General features: G+C 36.5%; 1 protein-coding gene across 1 annotated transcript in view; it reads left to right on the plus strand.

The window, feature by feature from the left end:
- Dnah8 (dynein axonemal heavy chain 8) overlaps positions 1-22,596 on the plus strand; it is a 262,037-nt gene that overhangs the window by 7,868 nt on the left and 231,573 nt on the right. The window contains exons 5-11 of the mRNA XM_087184476.1: positions 3,915-4,104; positions 4,606-4,769; positions 8,809-8,985; positions 13,885-13,998; positions 18,230-18,337; positions 19,113-19,214; positions 22,241-22,387. Coding sequence (XP_087040602.1) covers positions 3,915-4,104; positions 4,606-4,769; positions 8,809-8,985; positions 13,885-13,998; positions 18,230-18,337; positions 19,113-19,214; positions 22,241-22,387 — 1,002 coding nt within the window. The remainder of the gene's footprint in view (positions 1-3,914; positions 4,105-4,605; positions 4,770-8,808; positions 8,986-13,884; positions 13,999-18,229; positions 18,338-19,112; positions 19,215-22,240; positions 22,388-22,596) is intronic.

Genomic DNA, 22,596 nt, shown 5'->3' on the forward strand with positions numbered 1-22,596 from the left:
TTAATTTTTTCCCAAATATTTAAGCATTGATGTCTTTTCATAGTTGTCTTTCACTTTACTTTGCTCTCCTTTTCGTTTTTTTTTTGCTCTCCTTTTCTATGTATCAGCTTAAATTAGGTTCCAAGAAAATAATATATTCATATATTCAAATAAACTAAGACATTATCTAAATAGAGCTTAGCTATATTTATCTTTTAGCCACTACCTTTTAAAATTCATGAGAATTACATTTCTTCTAGATGGTGTACAAATAATTTTCATTCTTCCATTCACTAGAAACACATGCAATTCTGTTCATACATTTTTTGGGGGGTACTGGAGATCGAACTCAGGACCTTGTGCTTGTGAGGCAGGTGCCAGATCTGTTCATACAATTTTAAGTGTTTGTTATATTACTTAGCCTCTTGTTCCCTCAATATTTTATTTCTTTCATAGTTTTGTAAGCAGGAGTGAAAGTTGACCTGGATCCAGTACATTGGTAATGTAATTCTGGAAAGGCAGGATGGAGAAAGCAAGAATTTTAGTCAGATAGAGTCAAATTTCCCTCTAGCTTCATTGCTGAGTAGCAGTGTGTCCTCTCTGGCATGTTGGTTATCTTTTCTAAGACTTGGGGAAAAAAAGACTTGGGGAAAAAAAGACTTGGGTCATTCTTAGAACATTCTTAAATTGGGAATAATAATACCCACCTTGCAAGATTGTTGTGAGACCTTTAAGTGATAATATAAGTAAATTCTCTTTTGTTTTTTGTTTTTCGAAATGGCATTCAGGTCAGACCTGAACTCACTATGTAGCCCCCCAGGCTGGCCTTGAATTCACGGCAGTCCTCCTGCCTCAGTCTCCTAATGCTGGGATTATAGGCGTGGACCACTATGCCTGACAATTCTTATTATATTACCTGGCATACTGTAGGCTCTCAACAAATACTAGATCCTTAATGTATTAAGACTCTCTAAGATTCTTAGAGAGTCTTAATATATTTTATCGTGGGAACAATAACTGAAATCCAGGCTAATTTACCTTCTTTTCTGTTAATAAGAAAGGACTGCTTGAAGAAAAGTTACTTAGCTTGTGTAGGATTCTAAGTTAGCTGTTATTTTCTCCTACTCCTTGTAGATATTTCATTGCATCTTTTATGGCTGATGAGACCTTTTCTATTAAGTATCCTTCATAGGTAATCTGTCCTTTTTGTTTTTGCTTGTTTTCTTCTTTGTCTTTGAAGTCCTATAGTTTCACCATGATGTCTCTATGTGTGAACATTCCTTCAACCTATCTTCCATTTCACTAATTCTCTCTTCAACTTGTCCATGATTTAATCCTTTTTTTCATAAGTTAGTTTTTGTTTTATTGTAGTTATATGTACATGTAGTTTAAAGGAGGAAGAAATTCTTTAAGCCTAGTTTTTTTTTTTTTAATAAAAGAAGACAATTTATTTGAAGGTGGAGAAAGGAGGATGAGAGAACAGACATGGCAGAAAGCTACTCTGGAAGAGTAGAGAATATTCAAAAGTGAATAACTCTAAGCCTAGTTTTAAAAAACCTGTCTTCTATTCCACTCTCTAGAAGCAACTATTAAGTTCTTTTTGAAGATTCTTTACCTCCATACTTGAAACAATTTGCTCTGATTGTTCCCTTTTCCCATTTAGATATTGTCTATGGACCTTTCTCTACATGAAGCTTTACTTTTTAAAAAAATCTTCTGTGCCTCCCCTTTATTTTCCCAACGCTCCATCCTTCCAATGTAGTTATATTCTGTTCTGCTCAGCTACATAATTGTTTACATCATCATGACTATGAGACTTGTGGCATACCAGAGGTTCTGAAAGTGGTATTCAAGACTCAGGGGATCTGTTGGGAAAACCAGTTTTCATCATAATGCTAAGATGCTATTTGCCCTTTCTGCCATGTTGATATTTGATTGATGGTACCGAAGCAGTGGTGGGAAAAACTGCTGATATCTTAGCACAGACCAAGGCAATGGTATCAAACTGCTTTAGGAGCCATTGTAGTCTTTGCTGACTGTATTAGTCAGGTTCGCAATGCTAACACAAAGTACCCAAGGCAGCTAACTTATAAAGAAGAGGTTGATTTAATCTCACAGTTTTAGAGGTTAAAGTCCAGGATTGGGCAGCTCCATTGATTTTGGTCTTTGGTGAGGGCACAGGGTGGTAATGGCACAAGCATGTGTTAGAATGGGCAGTCACATCTGGAAACAAAGAGAGGAGAGAGGAGGATGGGTAGTGTCCCACAATCCCTTTTTTTTTTTTTTTTGGTACTGGGGATTGTACTCAGGACCTTGTGTTTGCAAGGCAGGCACAGTCAAAAAGATTCTTATGAAAAAGAAACAGATAATAACACAACTTTCTTTTCAATGAACTAAGATTAGTATAAATGAAACCAATTGGTGTGTATGCTGAAATATTTTTAAAATGATGGAATTTGTAATTTGGGGAAGTATTTGAACTTCTCCCTACTTCCTATTTATCTCTCTTCTATTTTCTTTATTCGTATATATATATATACATATATATATATATACACACACATTATATATGTATATATATGAGTAAACATATGTTTTTTCATATAAGAGAAACTATGGGATATTTGAGCTCATGAGTTTTATTTTGCTTAACATTATGTTCTCAAGTTGCATCCATTTACCTATGAATGCCTCAAGTTATCTTTCTTTATGGCAGTGTAGTACTCTATTGTGTATAAATACCACATTTTCCTTTCCGTTCATCTGTTGGTGGTCGTATACACTGTTCTCAAGATCTAGCTATTATAAATTGTGCTCCTGTAAACCTGGGTATGCATGTATTCCTGTAATATGATGATTTTAACTCTTTTTGTGATGATACCTAGAAGGGGGATAGCTGGGCCAAAGAGAATTTCTATAATTACTTTTTTTGAGTGATTTCCATAATGGTATACTAGTTTACATTCTTAGCAATAATGTAGTAGAGTCCCTTTTTCCCCACGTCCTCACCAACATTTGTTAGTATTAGATTTTTTTTTTTGATAGCCATTTTTTCTCGAGTAAGATAGTATCTCAGTTTTAATTTGCTTTTCTCTGATGGCCAGTGATAATGAGCATTTTGTCATGCATTTATTGGTAATTTGTACTTCTTCTGAGAAATGTCTGTTCATTTTAGTTGCCCATTTTGTTTCAAGAGGTCTAGATTTGTTTTTAGTTCTCTATATATTCTTCATGTTAATCCTGTGTCCGTGGAATAGCTGGCAGAAATTGATTTGAATCCTGTAGATTGTTCTTCACTCTACAACTTCTACAACTTCTGGTTGTTTCCTTTGCTGTGCAGAAGCCTTTTAATTTAATATGATCCCATTTGTTGATTCTTATATTTTTTCTTGCGCCATTGAGGCTCTATTCAGAAAGTCCTTGCCTATGAGCTTCAGTGGGCTTTTGATTTTTTTTTTGTATTAAATTCTTTTATTGGTACATTGTAGGTATACAACACAATTACATTTCTCATTGGGGGCTTTTGATTTTTGACTGATCATTTTTTCCATCCAAAATTCTGGACGGAGGGCTAGTTTCATTGCTCGTCCCTTGGCCCTGTAGAGTTTCATGGACAGGGCACCTTTTGCCTGAGGACTTCTTTATATGGGAGGCTCAGTTTCATCTTCCTTATCCTGGATAGGGTCCAGGCCATGGGTCCATCCCCAGGCAGAAGTTAAAGCACCCAGGAAAGCATCTCCATGATGAGGTAACATCACAGTTAGAATGGGGCAGAATATAAGCTTATTAATTTTAGAGTTCTGATATTTGTAACCACTTCAATTTTTCTAAAAGTTTATAAAATTTTTTGTCTATTGCAGTGAAAAGTAGCTTATGATGTTCATTTCTTTAATGGAATTAGCATATAAGATAACATTTGACCATCACTCTTTTAGGAAGTACTGTTTACTGTTTTGGATGCATCAAAAGGGCTCTTAAATGGGATCAAGAATATGTTGGCTAATGTATTTCTACCAGCTATTCTTGCAACAAACAATTGGGGTGCTTTAAACCAGTCCAAGCAGGCAGAATCTGAAAAACATATTTTCACTGAAACCATCAGCAGATACCTTTCATTTTTTGATGGTAAGTATAAAATTTAATGTCCAACAAACTAATAAAAATGAGCAAATTAACTGTAAGATATGTTATTAAAAACAATCTTTAGAGAAAAAATTTCCATCTTAAAAGAAGATGTTAATCAAAGTAACTATAAAACCTAGAGATAAGATATGAAATCATGAGATTCCCCTCATTTCCGAGGATCTTGGTAGGAGTAAGATATGTTTTCAAAAATAAATTTTCCATTATAGCAGGAAAAATCTCTTCCTATATTCTTAATGAAAAATATTACCATATTTATAAATACATGCTTTATTATGAACTATTTAAAACAACTATTTTTATTATTTAATATTGCAAAAGATACAATGTTATTTACAAATCAAATCACAATCTAATCAATTAGAATTATATTTCTACAGAGTACAGTCTTTAACATTACAGTTAAATACAGCTTGAAAGTATATAATTGACATTTAACATATTGACATTAAACACTTCTTAATGTCACTTTCCCCTTGTTAGGTGCTAGAATAAGTATTGAGGGAACAGTGATGTTAAAGAAGATAGACAATGTTGATTTTTCTAGACTGCACACTTTTGAAGAAGTGACAGTTGCTGCTGGCAATTCAGAAACTGTTCACCAGCTAGAGGAGGTATTAATGATATGGTACAAGCAGATTGAACAGGTGAGTTCACTCACACGATTTCACCTGCAGCCATAGTTATTGTATTGTGTCCCTAAAAGTGTTTTTTACTTTCTTCCAGAGTTTGTTTTGAAATTCTTTCTATTCTTGGCTCTAGAGCAAAATTATTCTTTGTGGACCACTTAAAATCAGTATTAAGGTATTTCTCACTGTGAGGAGGAAACTATACCAATATGGATTGAGAAATAATGAGGCATCAGGAAGAACTAGCATTTATTCCCCAAAATGTGTTTATTGTCTTTACTCTTCATAAAAGAGAGAGGAAAAGGATACAATGAAGTGCCTCAGTGCTAGACACTAAATAAATGCTTGTTGGTTGATCAATGAAATGGCCTGTGTTATCGAAGAGGTTCAGACTAGGGACATTCATATCAATATTACAGTGGCAAATCTGTAGCTCTTTGGTCAAAAAATTTTCTCTGGCAGTAAGAAAAATAATAGTAGGAATGGGATATATGTCAAGATTACGAGAGGCTCCAACTTATACTACAAGTAATGCAGAAAACAAACAAACACATCCAAATATTATGTACAGTAATTTCCCTAAACTGAAAGAGCACTCTAGGAGCTGACTCTTGGATGTGTAGTTCATGAGCATGGGATTGTTCAATTAGAGAAGAAAATCTTCAGTTAAGTAAGGGTTTGGGGAGAAAAAGCAGGAAGTTAGGAAAGCATTCTGGTTTTACCCTTTTTAGAACTATGCCAGAAAATACAGTTGGGGTGATAAAAACTGGAAGACTTTGGAAACCCCATCAAAGCCTAAAGCACTGGCCACAGAATTTGTTCTAGTGTCACTAGGTAATTGAAGCAGGCAGTTAATTGCCCAGCAGGGAACCTCTGCTGTTTCTACTGGGCTGCCAGATGAGATTCAGTGTCTGGTCAGGGCTGGCTTCTTGGTTAATGAACAGCAGTTTCTTGCTATAACTGCACGTGATGGAAGAGGCAAGGTGACCCTCGGGGATCTCATTTATAAGGAAATGAATCTCTTTCATGAGGGCAGAAATCTAATTTCTCTTGAGGTTCCATATCCAAAATACCATCACATTGTGGGGGGCAATACCTATCATTTTATAGCTCTGTGCCCCCCTTAATGTTTTTAAAAAATATTTCCATGTTGGTAGAAATAAATCCAATTCATTTTTTAATTCATTTCACTGCTGTCTGCCTGGTCTATGAAGAAATCACATTATAGACTTTTGGACATTTAGGAGGCGTTTAAATTACATCTACTATCCTCTATTTCAGGAGACAGAGAAGTGTAATCATTCATACCCCCAGAAAGACAATTGATACCACTCTTGCTATTACAAACAACAATAATATGTATTCAGCAATATTTTTGTTTGGGACTTCTTTACACACATTGAGGAATTCCTCAGTGGAATTCCTGGGAGCATTTACATGTAGATCTTTTATTGGATATTACAAAGCTCTTTGAATAGGGATGATATTAATTTATATTGTTTATAGAAGCATATGAGAATTCTCATTTGTTTAAATTTTTGATTACACCTGGAATTGTCAAATTTGTAATTATTGACAATTTATTCGATGTGAAATGCTATCTTTTCTTTTGTGGTATTGGGGGTTGAATCCAGGGTCTTTACACTGAGCTACATTCCCAGTCCTTTTTTTAATGTTTTATTTTGAAACAAGGCTCTCTAAGTTGCTAAGTTGCCTTGGCTGGGCTTGAACTTGAGACCCTTCTGCCTCAGCCCCACAGTGTGCTGGGATTATAGGTGTGCACCACAATGCCTGGCTGTGAAATGGTATCTTGATTTACTCTGCATTGCCCTGAATACTGTTGAAATGAGTCATATTTAAAGGTTCCCTCTTGAAGGGGCTGGGGATTTAGCTAAGTGGTTTCACTGCCTGCTGCGCAAGCAAAAGGACCCGAGTTTGATCCCTGGTACCGAAAAAAAAACGGTTCCTTCTTTATTGAATTTCTTGTTCATATCCTTAGTTTTTTTGATTACTTATTGTTATTTAATTGTTGGAGTTTAAGTATTTTCCAGATGTTAATCCTTTGCTGGTCTCCACTTAGTCATGTCTTTTCATTTGGCAGATGTCTTTAGAAATTTAAAATTTTAGTGTAGTTAAATGTGTTAGTTATAGATGGTAACCCATCCTCAGTTCATCTCCCTCCAATGACTAGAAACTTTTGTGCTTTCTGTATTTTATTTAGGGAAACATTTCCTATTCTAATGTTCTAATTTTTTTGTTTGTTTGTTTTGTTTTGGTACTGGGGATCAAACTCGGGTCCTTGCACTTGCACAGCAGGTGGCAAAACCCCTGAGCTAAATCCCTGGGCCTCCTATTCTAATGTTATGAAGACATTCTCCTTAGTTTTTATTTGAATAGTGAAACAACGCAAAAATTAGTACAATAAAAGAAACAAATTGTTTTTAAATGAATACTCATGTAACCTTTATACAGGTTACAAAATAGAACACTCCTCTCTGTGAAGAGTAAAATTGAGCTTTTTAACATTGAGCAAAAAAAAGAAAAAGAAAAAGAACACTGTTAACACCTTATGGCTGCTTCCGTTTCTCATTTTAAAATCACTTTCCTTCCCCCAGTGGTTATCTTGACAATTACAGTATTTAATTTTATGCTTCTAAAAATAGTTTTACTTCTACTCCTGAATTTTCTTATGGAAGTTTTCCCTGTTTATTTTTGACAGATTTTATAATCTATCTAGAATCCTTGCTTGTGTGTATGTGTGTATGATGTGAAGCAGGAATCCAACTCTTATCTTTTTCATATAGTAGCCAATCATCCTCACTTAATATTTTCTGTTAAATTGTTTAAAATAGTCCATTCTTCCTTAAAAATTTGCAGTATCACCTCCTGTCATATATCAAATTTTTAGGCCTCTTTGTTTATCCCACTGGTATACTTATTTGCTTCTTTTAGTCATACCATGCTGCTTTAGTATTTGTAATTAAAATTTTTTTTTTTTTTACCAAATCAGAAGTTGGTATGTCAAGTCTCTTTTCTGTGTTTTTCTTCAAATTTGCATTGATTATTTCTGGTGAGTTGGTCTTCCATACTTGAAGATCAGTTTGTCAAGTAGTGTGAAAAATTGTTCACATTTTAATTAGAATTTTATTGTTAATTTAGAGAAATTGGCTTCTTTCTATTATTAAAGTCTCCATCCACGAACATGGTATGTCTCTCATTTATTTAGGTCTTCTTTTGTGTGCTTAAAGTCAATGTTCTTATTTACCCTGAAAGATCTTCCACATTTTTAGTTAGATTAACTAAAGGTATCTTATCATTTAGGGTTGCTACTGCAAATGATATCTTTTTGGGAATTATATTTCAGATTGTTAGATGGCTTATAAAGAAATGTTACTGTTCCATTTCCAATCTGTATACCTTTTATTTACAGTATTTTATCTTGTTCTGGTACCTCCTTTACCAGGTGGAATAGAAGTGGGTGGTAACAGTGCCAAATTTGTCATGGCCTTGGTTTTTGTTTTGTTTTGTCTTTTGTTTTTTGGTACCAGCAATTGAACTCAGGGCCCCTATGCTTGCCAGGGAGGCACTGTGCCACTGAGCTACAACCCGGCCCTGTCATGGCCTTGGATTTAAAGTGATATTTTCTAAAATTTCACTGGCAAGTATGTTTGTTGGAGTTTTTTTGATAGATGTTGCTTATTGAAAAAGTTCCCAGGCTGGGGAAGTAGCTCAGTGATGCTGCACCTGCCTGGCAAGAGCAAGGTCATGAGTTCGATCCCCAGTACCAAGAAAAAAAAGATCCTTTCTTGTCTTCATTTGCTAATCATTTTAAACTATTATTCACTATTGAATATGTTTATGTTTTTAGTTTTCTTTGAAAAGATGCAGTGAGATTTTACCAAAGAAGAACGTACCATTTCTATGTTGTATACATTTTCTTTTTTTTTTTTTTTTTTTTTTGGTACCGGAGATCAAACTCGGGTCCTTGTGCTTGCTCAGCAGGCGGCGAAACCACTGAGCTAAATCCCTGGCCCTATTTTATACATTCTTATTGTAGGTACTTATTGAGAGTGAGCAGATGAGAAAAGAAGCTGATGATTCTGGTCCACTCACTGAATTAGAACACTGGAAACATATGTCAGCCAAGTTCAACTATATCATCGAACAGATTAAAGGGCCAGCGTGTAAGGCTGTCATTAATGTGCTAAATGTTGCCCACTCCAAACTACTAAAGGTAAAAGTCATTGTATTTTAAAGCTTGGTATATATACTTTAGAACAACTGACTAGAGAATCACCACTATTTTTTTTTTTTTTTGGTACCGGGGATCGAACTCGGGTCCTAGGCTTGCAAGGCAGGCGGCGGAACCACTGAGCTAAATCCCCGGCCCAGAATCACCACTGTTGATGTGCTTCTTTAAAAGCAATTTTTTTTGAGATATATTCGTTGAATATCTTTATGGGGTACATTATGGTAATTCAGTACACGTGTAATCACCAAATCATGGTAAAGATCATTTCCATCACTTCAAAATTAACAATTTTTATGTATTGGGAATTTTGTACTCTTCATTCTGGCATACACCATAGATTGTTTTAATCAATAATTACCCTGCTGCAGTATAGAAAACCCAGAATTGCTCCTCTCTAACTGTGGTTTGGTGCCCTTTTTTGAACTTTCTGTCCCCTCCTTCCTGCCCTTTCTGTTTCTAGTGATCACAATTCCACTCTGTTCTGCACAATCGAACTGCTTCTGAATATGTCAGAATCATGTATTTAGAAGTGTTAAACTTTGAGTAAACCCTTCTCATATATCATAGTGATTTCCAGCAGATGAAATGAAGATTTATTTTTCATTATTTTCTGCACCAATTTTGACAGTACAACTGTGGGGTGTTAGCCAGAAAAGTCATCATTTTTATCTTTTAAGTTGGTTTGAAATTATAAATCAATACAGATTCATCAAGGTAAGAAACTACATAGAAAGTCAAAAAGCGAAAATGCTTCTCGTCATATAGCTCACCCCTACCTCTTTTCTACCCCCTTCCCTAGAGGTCATCTTTATTTACAGCTTGGCTTGATACTTTTCTGATCCTTTTCTTTTTGTTTGTTTGTTTTTGGTACTGGGGATCAAACTCAGGACCTTGTGCTTGTGCGGCAGGCACCAGAACCACTGAGCTAAATCCCCGCCCCTGATCCTTCTCTTTTTAAAAATCTTTTTCTTAGCTGGATGTTGGGGAGGATGCGTGTAATCCCAGCACTTGAGGGGTTGAGGCAGGAGGATTGCCATAGTTTGAGGCCATCCTGGGCTACATACTGAGTTCAAGGCCAGCCTGAACCATATAGTGAGACCCTGTCTCAAAAAACTGAAAAAAAAATCTTTTTCTTAAAATATATATTTCTGTGTACAAAAATGCACTATATTTTGATAAAAGCTTTAAACACTATACAGTAAAACCTTGTTTGTGAGCATAATTTGTTCCGGAAACATGCTTGTAATACAAAGGACTGGTATATCAAAGCAAATTTCCCCATAAGAAATGAGGGAAACTCAGATGATTTGTTCTACATTTCAAACATATTCATATAAAAATGATTACAATTCTGTAATGTAATATAAAATAGTAAAGAAGATACAAAACATAAATAAAAATAAACAAATTAACCTACACTTACCTTTGAAAACCTTCATGGATGGTATGAGAGAGACAGAGAGAAGAAGGTTACTATGTAGGATGACTTTCACTATCATTAATGGAATCACTGCTGTCTGTTGGCTCACTGGAATTTTTTTTCTTTTTATGCAACCTTAACAAGGAACCCATCCAATGACATTTGCTTTTGCCTCCTTTTGAGAATTTCATGGAAATGGGACGTTGCATTGTCCTTAAACAGTTTCATTGCTTGCACTTCTGCAGGCTTATTTGGGCAGTGCTTTTCTACAAAATTTTGCACTGTTTCCTACATTTTATGCATTTCCCTAATCTCATTTGAAGTGAGGGATTCCTCTGCCTTTTTTTCCTTCTTCTGTACAGACGTGATCTCCTCCATAACCTGTTGCTGTTGGGAGATGATCAACCAGAACCCCGCAAAGAGGGAGAGAGAGAGAGAGAGGACAGAGAGAGAGAGACAGACAGAGGGACACAGAGATAGAGGGAGTCTATTGATATTATATGTTTGGCATCATATACTACTCAAATTGCAAGACATCACTTGTTTATCAAATTAAAATTTGTTAGAAATGTTTACTGGTCTTACAGAATACTTGGAGAACAAGTTACTCGTAATCTAAGGTTTCACTGTATATAAAACAGATCTTGGCTGGGGATTTAGCTCAGTGGTTCTGCCGCCTGACTTGCAAGCGCAAGGACCTGAGTTCGATCCCTCGTACCAAAAAAAAACCCAGATCTCTGTTAATCACATGCTTATGTAAAGTAACCCTCCTCCCAGCCACTCTTGTTCCTGACTGGTGAGCAGAAATAACCACAGTATTCACCCCCCTCCAAGCTCCCTTGAACATTTTCTGTGAAATTTATGAGTTTACCAACCACATATGAAATGTCATAATTTTGTTTTGTGGTTCTTATATCTTTTTTTTTTTTTTTGGTACCGGGGATCGAACTCGGGGCCTTGTGCTTGCTCAGCAGGAGGTGAAACCACTGAGCTAAATCCCTGGCTTTGTTTTGTGGTTCTAACTTTTTAATTAAGTAATGTCATGCCATAATATTCTTTAACTCTCCCTCCCACCTTGATAGTGTACGGCGTGGAAAAATTATGCCAGTTAGATCAAGTTGTACAGTTTTCTGAAATGGTAATGTACCAGGTTTTTCTTTCTTCATCATTTTTCTGTTTGTGAATGAATTTTCTCCATTTGTTCCTTCCTTTCTCTTTTCAGTAACTTTAAGATATAACTCATATACTATCTTTTTCACCCACTGGAAGAGTACAATTTGGTAATTTTTTAATATATTCACAGAGCTGTGCAAACATCACCACAACCATTTTGGAACATTTTTGTTACCTCAAAAAGAAACTCTGTAATTTTCATTGATAATCTCCTCATCTCTAACCTCTTGCTCTTGGCCCTGAGTAACTGTTAATGTACATTCTATCTATCCAGAGTTCCCTATTCTGGACATTTCATAGAAATAGAATCACATAATATATGGCCTTTTGTGACTGGCTTCTTTCACTTACCATAGTGCTTTCAAGAGTAATTCTTAGTCCATGTTCTAGAATGTATCAGTATTCCATTCCTTTTCACGGCTGAATACTATTCTGATTTATAGATAATATATTTTATCAGTTTATTATGGACTTTGGATTGTTTCCACTTAATGCTGCTGAGCATTTCATGTGCAACTTTTTGGATGGATATATGTTGCCATTTCTTTTGAAATGTACCTAGGAGTTTCTGAATCAGAGAGCAATTCTATGTTTAACTTTTTTAGGAAGATGATTCCTTTCTATGTATTAGTAAACGTTGTTGCAGTTGAAGTTTCTATACACACACATGCACACAATATTTCTTTAGGGTGGATACTCCACAACTTTTTCAATATTTATTATCAGTTAAATTTTGTTGTCAATCTGACATGTGAAAATGACTTTTTTTGTTTTTCCCTTAATAAAGGTACTCATTTTTACAAGTTTCTTGGCTATTTAGATTTCTTCTATGAAATGTCTTTTTATATATTTTCTCTATGTAAAAAATCCAAGTGCTATTTTATATTGATTTCTAGGATTTAAAAATATATTGTTATTCATCACTTGCTACATATATGTTGGGTGGAAATCTGTTATGGTCTTTCAGTGTGTCTCTGCATATTTTTGCTAGATATGAAAAGAATGCCAAGTCCCGACCTCCTTTACCTGCCCATTTCTCAGGTTTGTGGTTGCAGTGAGCACTCTTGTTTGTTTTGGGTTTTTTTGGTACCAGGAATCAAACTCAGGGCCTTGCCCTTGCCAGGCAGGTGCTCTGCTGCTGAGCTGCATTCCCAGCCCTGCAGTGAGCACTCTTAAGGGTTGAGTTGATGCGTCCCCTTGACAAAGTGTAGACTTGCTACTACTCAACACACAAAGGAGAAATTCCCTTCCGCTGTGTTGAGGGCCCCTGGCCATGTCATATGGCAGATGCCATCTGGACAGGAGCGAGCCAGAGTGACAAGTTTTGCAGGTAAAAGAGGAGGAGGAGGTGCCAGGCTCCCGTGTAACAATCCTCTCTTGCGAATAGTAATCTAGCTCCTCCCACGAGTCAGCCTTAACCCATCTTAAAGATATTATCACCTCTCTTAAAGGCCTCACCACCTCAGTACCATTACACTGAACGAATGAAGCATCAACAAGAGTTTTGGTGGGGACAGGCCACATTCAGAGTATAGCAGATTTCTTGTCAAAGCAAGGAAGAACTTGTTCATAATTAGTTAGCTAAGCAGAGACTGCCTGGTGATCATTTGCAAGAAATTGTTTGTTTCAGGTTGAATTCACTTTGCTAATAAGAATGGTTTCTTGGAATAATGTTCTGTCTTAATAACTTGACCCATTCTTGAAGATGCAGAGCAATGCAATGTCACAGGTAACTAGTAAAGTTAGGTCCAGTTCAAGCTTCCAGACAGGGTATTAATTACAAAGGGAGTATTTCCAGTTTTAGTAAAATCATTTTAAGATATTTTTAAGATATTTAAGATATTTTAAAGACATTTTAAAGATATTTACAGTAACTTAAATACTGTAATAAAAAGACATATTAATCACTCTTACCTATTGTTTTAGTATATGTTTGATTAGGGACAATAGCTTCAATTTCTCCCTCTTTCTTTTTCTTTTTTCCTTCATCCCTCCCTCCCTCCCTCCCTCTCTTCCTTCCTTCTGCAGTATTGGGAATTGAACCCAGGACCTTTGCACTGATCTATAACCCCAACTCTTTTTAAAATTTTAAAATTTTAGGACAGGTTGCTTAGTAACTAGGGTGGGCTTGAATTTGTGATTTCTTCTGCCTCTCTAAGCCTCCCAGTGTGCTAGGATTGCAGGCATGAACCACCACACTGGGCTCACAGCTTGAATTTCATGAATAAACTATACCACTGTGATATATTTAGATTTTTAATGGAATTCTTGTACATATTTTCCCTTAGAATTGGCATGATTTGGATGCAAGAATCACAGATACAGCAAATGAATCAAAAGATAATGTTAAATATTTGTACACACTGGAAAAAGTATGTCAGCCTCTCTATAACTATGACCTAGTAAGTATGCTTTTTAAAAAGTGAAGTTTTAAAAATTAACTTGTATAATTAATTCACTTTAAAATAACTTTAATGTGTGTATATTGGGAGAAGTACACATTGCCAAAAGGTAATTTAAAAGATACATTTTCCTATTGTATATTTTTAATGAATTATTAACTATATTTGCTATTTTAACCCACATTTAAATATATAGCATAATTATAAGCATGGCTTCATTTGTGAATTAAGGGAGAGGAACATATTAACTTATCCATTGCTGTATAACGAATGACCCCAAGACAGAGTGGCTGAAAATAAGGAGCATTCATCATGCCACAGTTTCTGTGCATCAGGAATCCAGGCACTGCATGGCTGATGTTTATAATAACTTAAATATTATACTAAAAAGACTTATTAATCGCTCATGGGTTTAGAGGCTGAAAGTCCAGATTGGGTGGCCTGCTTCAGGGGCTCTCATGAGGTTGCAGAAGGGCTGTTAAGTGGGGCAGTGGTCTCATCATAAAGGGAGGCTGCCTGGGGTGGGTCCGTGCCTTCACTCATTCACGTGGCTCTTGGCAGAGCCCTGTCCCTAGCCACACAGCTCTCTCCATGCTGCAGCTCGCTTCCCCCAGGAAAAGTGATCCCAGAGTGAGCAACGCAGCCTGTCCAGTTTGGAAGCCACCATGTTTTTGGAATCTAAACTCAAAAGTGACACCTCATCCTTTTTGTTGCATTCTCTTGGTTATAAATGAGTCAGTAAGTTTCATCCACACTGCAGAGGGAGGGGATTATACAAGGAGGTGAATACCAGGAGGATGAGCATCACTGGGGCCCATTGGAAGTTGCCTACCATCGTAGATATTTCCCAGTTTATAGAGTAGGAAACCAAAATGCATCCTAGGGTAGAGACTTTGCCAGCATTGCTTAGCCAAGCAGTGATGCAGGAAAGACCCCATCTTCAAGTTTCAAGCATACTTTTTCCATAATATTTCCAGAGAGTTCCTTTAGAGAACGTGTTAACCCACCATTTGTTTTTTTCCCTGAAGTTACAATTCATTTTTAATTTATAAGTCATCAGGCATTTCATAATATTTCATATGAAGTATGAAAATTAAGAAAAATCCCTCATGTCTTGTTTAGATAGAAAGAGGAAATCAAGGAAACTAGTATTTGTTGAGAGATGAGAACAGTGTTTTCCAATAATGACTGGGTGTTGTCTCTTTTGGGAATGACTTTTAGCCAGGAGGGCTGCCCAGAGAGTTTTTTTTTCCCCCAGTACTGAACCCAGGATCTCTGCAGTGAGCTACCTTTCAGCTCTTTTTATTTTTTATTTTAAAGCAGGATCTCACTAAATTGCTGAGTTGCCCAAGTTAAGCTTGAACTCACCATCCTTTTACCTCAGCTTCCAGAGTGCTGGGATGACAGGTGTGTGACACCATGCCTGCTCAGACAGTTGCGTATTTAAAGATGTTCACAAACAACAGAACCCCTGATCGTTGGTTCTAGGCACTGTGCTATGTGATGTAAACATGCTTTCATTCTCTATGCAAAACAACACTCATTTTTTAGAATACGAGACTGAGTTTGAGCATTCCTGTAGGACTAAATTTGGATGTGATTCTCTCTGGCATTAGGGGTCATATTTTTTCCCACATCACTGGGCTGCATCTTCAAGGTATTCTGCAACTTAAGATTATTTTTAGAATAATTTACGTTACTGTCTGACATCTGTATTCAGCATCCCTCATTCTGAGTTTTGGAGAGATAGTCAGATATTCCACATGGCTGGCAGCATTGGCCACAGGGCTTGGTTGACCACACTCCTTGGCTGGTTTCATTCTGGAGGCAGGGAATGGGGAAGAGCCATGACCTATATCACACTGATCTGAAGTTAGAGGGAGGGTTATGGGCACTTCATACCCATCCTAAGAGGGCATCAGGAGCCCAGAAGTTTAATGTTAGAGGGGAGGAAAGCGTATGGGTTGAGCGTCCTGCACTGGCACAGTTCTCATGCCCTGTGGGAACCCATCCACCACCGTGGTTCCACAGAGTACCATGAGGGAGGATAAGAAGACTGTTCAGAAGCAGAATCTTTCAGCTGGCTCCATAAAGACAACAATGGCCTTTATTTAAAACTTACATCATTAGTATTGTTGTTTGCGAAGAATTGTGACTTTCTTCAACTTCACTCTGCTCACTTCTGCTCCTAGTACCAACAATTGGAGTTCTGTTGGGGACCTTCTTCAAATTTGTTTTACATGAGAACAGTAATATCACGTCTGGGGTGTTGCTGTGTATATGATCAGGAGTAAAGAAAACGAAATTGCACAGTATTGGAGAGATAGGGTTAGTGCTTGGCGCATTCAGTAGTTCAGTTGCTTGATCCTCTGGCTTTACAACCTGAGCAGCTATAATTCATGTGAAAGAAAACTTAAGGCAATCATATGCCACAAGCATCAGGAGTTACTCACAAGAGTTAAAGTTGCAAATGTGAAATGCATGTATACCTAAAGCCTGCTCTAACCACAAGTAGCTCGTGGTGTAAAAATAAGAGATGTGGCACTAGAACAAAGCAAAACATTAACATCTGTCAAATCTGCTGAAGGGTATAGGTGGTCAGTAGACCAGTCTCCATACGGTTCTATATATATAAGGCTTTTTTTTATTGTAAAAAGTAAACTTGGAAGAAAGACATAATGCTTTTTATCGTCAGCAGCTCTGAATTTTAAGGTATACTGATTTCAACTTCTTTACTCAAAAGACTTGTCTAAATTCATATAATTTAAAAATCATTCAGTTTTGGTATTTTTTAATCTTAGTAATTTAAGAAAACTTTGTTCAACTGCTCTAGCCTTATTATTATTTTGTTGTTGCTCAGCTTTTTACAGTCTCTGATGTAGGAAGGTTTCAGGCATTACCTTTTGAAATGACAAATAGTAATAGTAGTGAGTCATATAATTGCTTCCCACTCATACACCCACTATTGCTGTAGTTTCAAAAATTCTTTCCTCCCTCATTTTCTTTATTATCATTAAAAGTAACCATCAATTGCTGTTTAGTTTATAATTCTCATTTTAGCAGAAGAAATGCAAAAGATTTAGCTGGGCAGAGTGATGCTCACCTGTCATGCAGCCACTTGGGAGGTGGAGGCTAGAGGCATCTTGAGCTTGAGGTCAGACTGGGCAACTTAGTGAGACTTTGTCTCCAAAAAATTTTAAAAGGGCTAGGGGTGTATGTAGCTCAGTGATAGAGTTCTTGCTTAGCATGTTTGGGGCTCTGGGCTCATTTCCTATTACTACAAAAAACAAAACAAACAAAAAATTATGAATCGTGCTTCCATTTCTGGTTCATAAATTTTTGTATGTTTCATTTCTGTCATCCTGGGATTATGCTTTTGCATATCTACTATTATGTTTTTCACATATAAAATGTCTGAACACTGTACATGAGTAGGTAAGAACTGAGCTCTCAAGAAGTTGCTATAAATAATGACGTTTAAAATTTGGATGAAAGGCGTTTTCCTGAGGGACCAATTTGATACCCTCCCTAAACTCTCTCCACTGGACTTAGGAGAACTGTGTAGGGTTTACTTGGCAAGGGTATAATTTTATTAGGATCCTTTTGGCCAACTGTAAGAGTATAATAAGGGTGCTGACATATGAGGTCAACTGTAAAGTAATGATGTTGATTTCCATAAGCCACATAGAATTGATTTAATTATTTTATAGCTACCCTTTTGACTGTAAGTAAACTACTTCACCCCTCAAAGTGTCAGTTTCTTCATCTTGAAAAGAAGCAGATTTAACCATTGATCTGTGAAGTAGCTTTCACCTCTAAAATTTTATCTTTAAAGTTTGCAGTTCTGCTTACAAAAAAAATTGCAATGATAGTACAGAATTCTCTTCACCCAGTTTCTTTAATTTTTTTTTTGGTACCAGGGTTTGAACTCGGGTCCTCGTGCTTGCGCAGCAAGTGGTGAAACCATTGATCTAAATCTCCACCCCCATCTTCACTCAGTTTCCCCGGCTAACAAACTCTTACCACCTGGGTTGTTTATCGAAGCAAAATGTTCTTTTTCTCTGTTTCAGGATCCAGTCTAGGATGTCATATTACACCTGGTAAAATTTGACCTTAAGATGAAAATGTTCTAGCATTTTGTGTATATTTAGAGTTCTGAATGTTATGTAAAATATTGGTTATTTAAACCACAAATATGCAGTGGAATTCACTTGATATATTTTTACTTTAGGTGTCCATGGCACATGGAATACAAAATTTGATTAATGCCATCAAAATGATTCATAGTGTGTCAAGGTATTATAATACCTCAGAGAGAATGACCTCATTGTTTATCAAGGTGGGTTCCTAAGGGAAGAAATCACAATGAAGTCCTATAAAAAGCCAATTAATTCTTTCCCTTATGTCCAGGGCAAGGAATTGAGAAGTCTGTATGTTTTCAAAATGCTGGATTTTAATACTTCTCACGGACGAGAAAAGGATGGTGTTCATCAGAGTTGCTCCCAATTCAATGTACAGGATCCCAACTGAGGATGACCTCATAATGTCACTCCTCTTGAAAGTTTTCCAGAACCATTTTAACTTCATAGTAACCTTTTCCAGATCTAGGTTCTGCTCTTCTCTGGTCATCTTCCCCCCTTGGCCCTGCACATCCGACTCTGTGTGCATTCTGTATCTTTGGAATCCTCACATATTCTGCATCAGCCTGCCATCTTGGTCTAGTCTCCCAACCACATCTAAGCAGTGATACAATTTTTCTTCACTATGTTGGGACATGTGAAAGGTATCTTCATGTTGAAGTATGGTAATGAGTCACAGTTGAACTAGGTCAGGGCCTAGTAAGAAGAGGAAAAGATGAGTGGAAACTGTAATTTACTTTGAAATGTATGACCCCAGTGACCTTAACTTAAATATAGTAGATATATGTGACTTTGGGTTTTCTTAGCTTTGACTGGCATATATATTTCTTCGATTTTTTTGTATTCCATATTCTGTAATTCATTTACCTCATAAGTTTACAATTTATCATATTTTCATGCTTGGAATTTAGAAAAAATTTCTGAATTTTATTTCTCTTTTCGCCTATAGTTATTTTGTACCTATCTTTGTTTTAGGTAACAAATCAAATGGTGACAGCATGTAAAGCATATATTACTGATGGAGGACTAAACCATGTTTGGGATCAGGAAACTCCAGTAGTACTAAAAAAAATTCAGGTTTGTAGAAATGTGTTTAAAAGTAAAGTACCATCTGGTCTAATTTTTTTTTACTTTGTTCATTCAGAAAACATATTAACTGAAAAAATTTCATACAGATTAGGATGAGAATATAAAAAATATCATTTATATTACCTACTTTTCTTTATGCACAGTACACCTTTCAGGATAAGAGTTTAATTCTTATTTTTCTCCATAGTTTTGTATTTCAGACTCCTGTTGAGTGTCATTTCATAAATTCTGCCCACTCCCCCCAGTCCAGCCCCTGTTAATATAATTTAATTATTTTCCACCTTTTTTTGGCATTGGCTAGAACTGCTTTACATCCTTACATAGATAGAGTTGTGATTGGCATCTTGATTTTCATCCCCTTCTGGAAGAGAATGTTTCTAAGATTTCCTCCATTTAGTGTGATGCTTTTGTAGATTTTAAGTATATCTTTGATCAGATTTGTTTTAATCCTAAGAATCTTTTTAAAGGTTTTGAATGGGAATTAGAAAATCTTTTTTTTCCCTGCACATATTTGTTGCAGTGTTTATAGAATTTCCTGCTGTACCTTGGATGGGATTCTTAGGTTTTCTAAAATTAAACTGTCCTAACATTCTTGGGATAAACTCAACTTGGTCATGGTATATTTTTAAAAAACACTCTTCAATTCAATCAGGTACACATTTTTTTTGTTTGTTTTGGAAACTGTATTCATAAGGGAGGAAGCCTATAATTTTCCTTTCTTATGCTGCTGTCGTCAGTGTTTTGACACTCAGATGTCAGAATGAGTGAGGGGTGGATGGGTGAGGGAAGTTTTCCTCCTTTCTCTAATTTCTGGAAAAGATCTATAAAATTAAAGTGTTCTGTGTTTTGAAAGCTCAAAAGAAATAGCTCAGGAGAAGACTCCCTCCAGAAGTGGTTATTAGCCATTGATGTGCGGGGCCCCTTGGTCTCTGTAGCCCTTAGGAACACAGCTCCAGCAGGGAGAGTGAGGGGAAAGGACCCTCCATCCATGCCACCTCTCTCCAGCCCCGAACCCAGGTGGAAATGGCCGCACCTGAGAGGGCTGGCACGGCCATCTCCCATGTTCAGACTTCTGAACTGCAGGATAGTACAATGACGAATTGCAGTTAGGGGAGTTTCTCATACTGAAGATGCTGTGTCCCAAGGACTGGAAGAGCCAGGCTTGTAATACAGTTCTTGAACTTGGCCGTGTAAACTAGAAAGCTAAACAGAGACAGATCAAAGCAGTTCCTAAAGCAGTGATTTTGACACATCACAGAAAGCAGCCGCTGAAGCAGTTTAAAAAAAAAAAAGAGGATAATGACTACTTCACTTGCATTTAAAGCTTATGAAATGTTTGATCCCATAGAAAGAGGAGTGTTTATGGTATTGATCCTACATTTTTTTTTTTTTTTTAGTACCGGGGATTGAACTCGGGTCCTTGCGCTTGCACAGCAGGTGGTGAAACCACTGAGCTAAATCCCCGGCCCGATCCTACATTTTTGATAACTCAGTTCCTTCTAAAAGTGAAACAAAGGAAAATTTCTTTGAAGTGTTCTCTCTAGGGTTGAGAGATGGTTAAAAAAAAAATAATGATAAAAAGAGAGAGTACCTAAACTTTGGTGATGTAAATTTATCATTTTATACTTTCAGAATAATTTCATTCTTGGAGAGAATTTTCATGCTTAAAAGCAAAAGTAGGGGTGGAGATTTAGCTCAGTGGTTCCGTCACCTGACTTGCAAGCACAAGGTCCCAAGTTCGATCCCCGTTACCAAAACAAACAAACAAAACAAACAAAATAAACAAACAAAAAAGCAGAAGAAAGGGGCCTGGGCTCAGTGCTCAGTGGTGCTGTTGCCTGCTTTGCATGTGCAAGGTCCTGAGTTTGATTGCCGGTACCAAAAAAAAAAAAGCAGAAGAAAAAATGGAATATGTCATGATAACTGGAAGGGATTGAAAAACAGAGCAGAGCAACAAGGAAAAGAAACAAATAAGAACATTGATTGAGATTGCAGATAGCTGTAAAAAAAATTCAAAGAAAATGCCAAGAAAGAAGCAGAGAAGAAAATAAATGCAGGAGCAAAATGAAAGCACCAGGAGGCAAAGACAAGTGAAATTAGTAGCTAGTTAAGGAGATAGGAGAGGAAGTTAGACAACAAGCATTCTTGGCAACAAAAGAAGATAAACAGAAAAGAGCTATGGAAAGAGAAAGCCAAGAACTTTGAAATTCAAGGGAGACTTGGACTTTATTTAGTTCTCAGACATTGAGAGGAGAGGGTTAAAACAGTGAAAGAAATGGAAAAACTTTCCCCCTCTTTTTTTCTGTAGGTACTGGGCATTGAACCCAGGGCCTTCCCACTGAGTTACATGCCCAGCTCTTCTTTTATTTTTTATTTTGAGAAAGGTCTCACTAATTCTCTTTAAAAAATTCTAGGCTGGACTAGAATTTGTGATTCTCTTGTCTCAGCCTCCCAGAGTTCTGGGATTACAGACATGCACCACCATGCCCAACCTGTATCCTTTTTGATTTCTAATTGATTTACGAATCTCTTTAACTGACTACAGCAGTGGTATAGCTGTAGTTAAATATTAGTCAAAACTTTTGTGAGCTCCTTTTTTCGAATGGTTGGTTGATAAATTAATATTGCAGTCTTCATGTTTTGTATACTTGAATGTAAAGATGGATCCTAGTTGAATAGAGATGTCTTGATAAATAATTTCTGGGCTTTTTGGGAATTGTAATTAGTAATGAAAATATAAAAACAATAGTGTATGTTATACTTGGACATAGGATGAACTAAGGGAAAACCGTGAGGATGAAGAGATGAAAATATGATGTATATTAAAAAAAAAAACTATGGTGGTGTTCATAGGCCTTCAGTGTGAAGGCAGAGAATTTGAACTTTGGCTGACAGCAACAGCCTGTATTTCAGTGGCTGGCATGACCAGGTCTGTGTGAAGGTCTTTGGAAATTTTGACTCCTGAACAAACTTCTTATCACCCTTTCTCCTCTCTTCTTTTAATTCTTTCATAGGACTGCATTTTTCTATTCAAGGAATATCAGACATCTTTTCATAAAACCAGGAAACAGATTTTAGAATCCTCAGGGGAAAAGTCTTTTGAGGTTTCAGAAATGTACATATTTGGAAAATTTGAAGCTTTCTGTAAAAGACTGGAGAAGGTAAGCATTTTACAGTCACAGCACCTCAACCCAAATCACACCCTTTTGCTCATTTCATTCTTTGAGTAGTGCCATTGAAATAACTATTCCAGATCTTTTGTCTCATTACTGATGTGACTTGTCTGATTAAATTACTCACAGGTCACTGAATTTATTACAACATATTTTTCATTCCTAGTTACTGCCTTCTGCCGGGCACACAAAAGCTA

Source organism: Heterocephalus glaber, unplaced genomic scaffold (genome assembly GCF_053883595.1).
Source record: "Heterocephalus glaber isolate CG9 unplaced genomic scaffold, H.glaber_assembly_v1.0 deba00001497, whole genome shotgun sequence".
NCBI lineage: Eukaryota > Metazoa > Chordata > Mammalia > Rodentia > Bathyergidae > Heterocephalus > Heterocephalus glaber.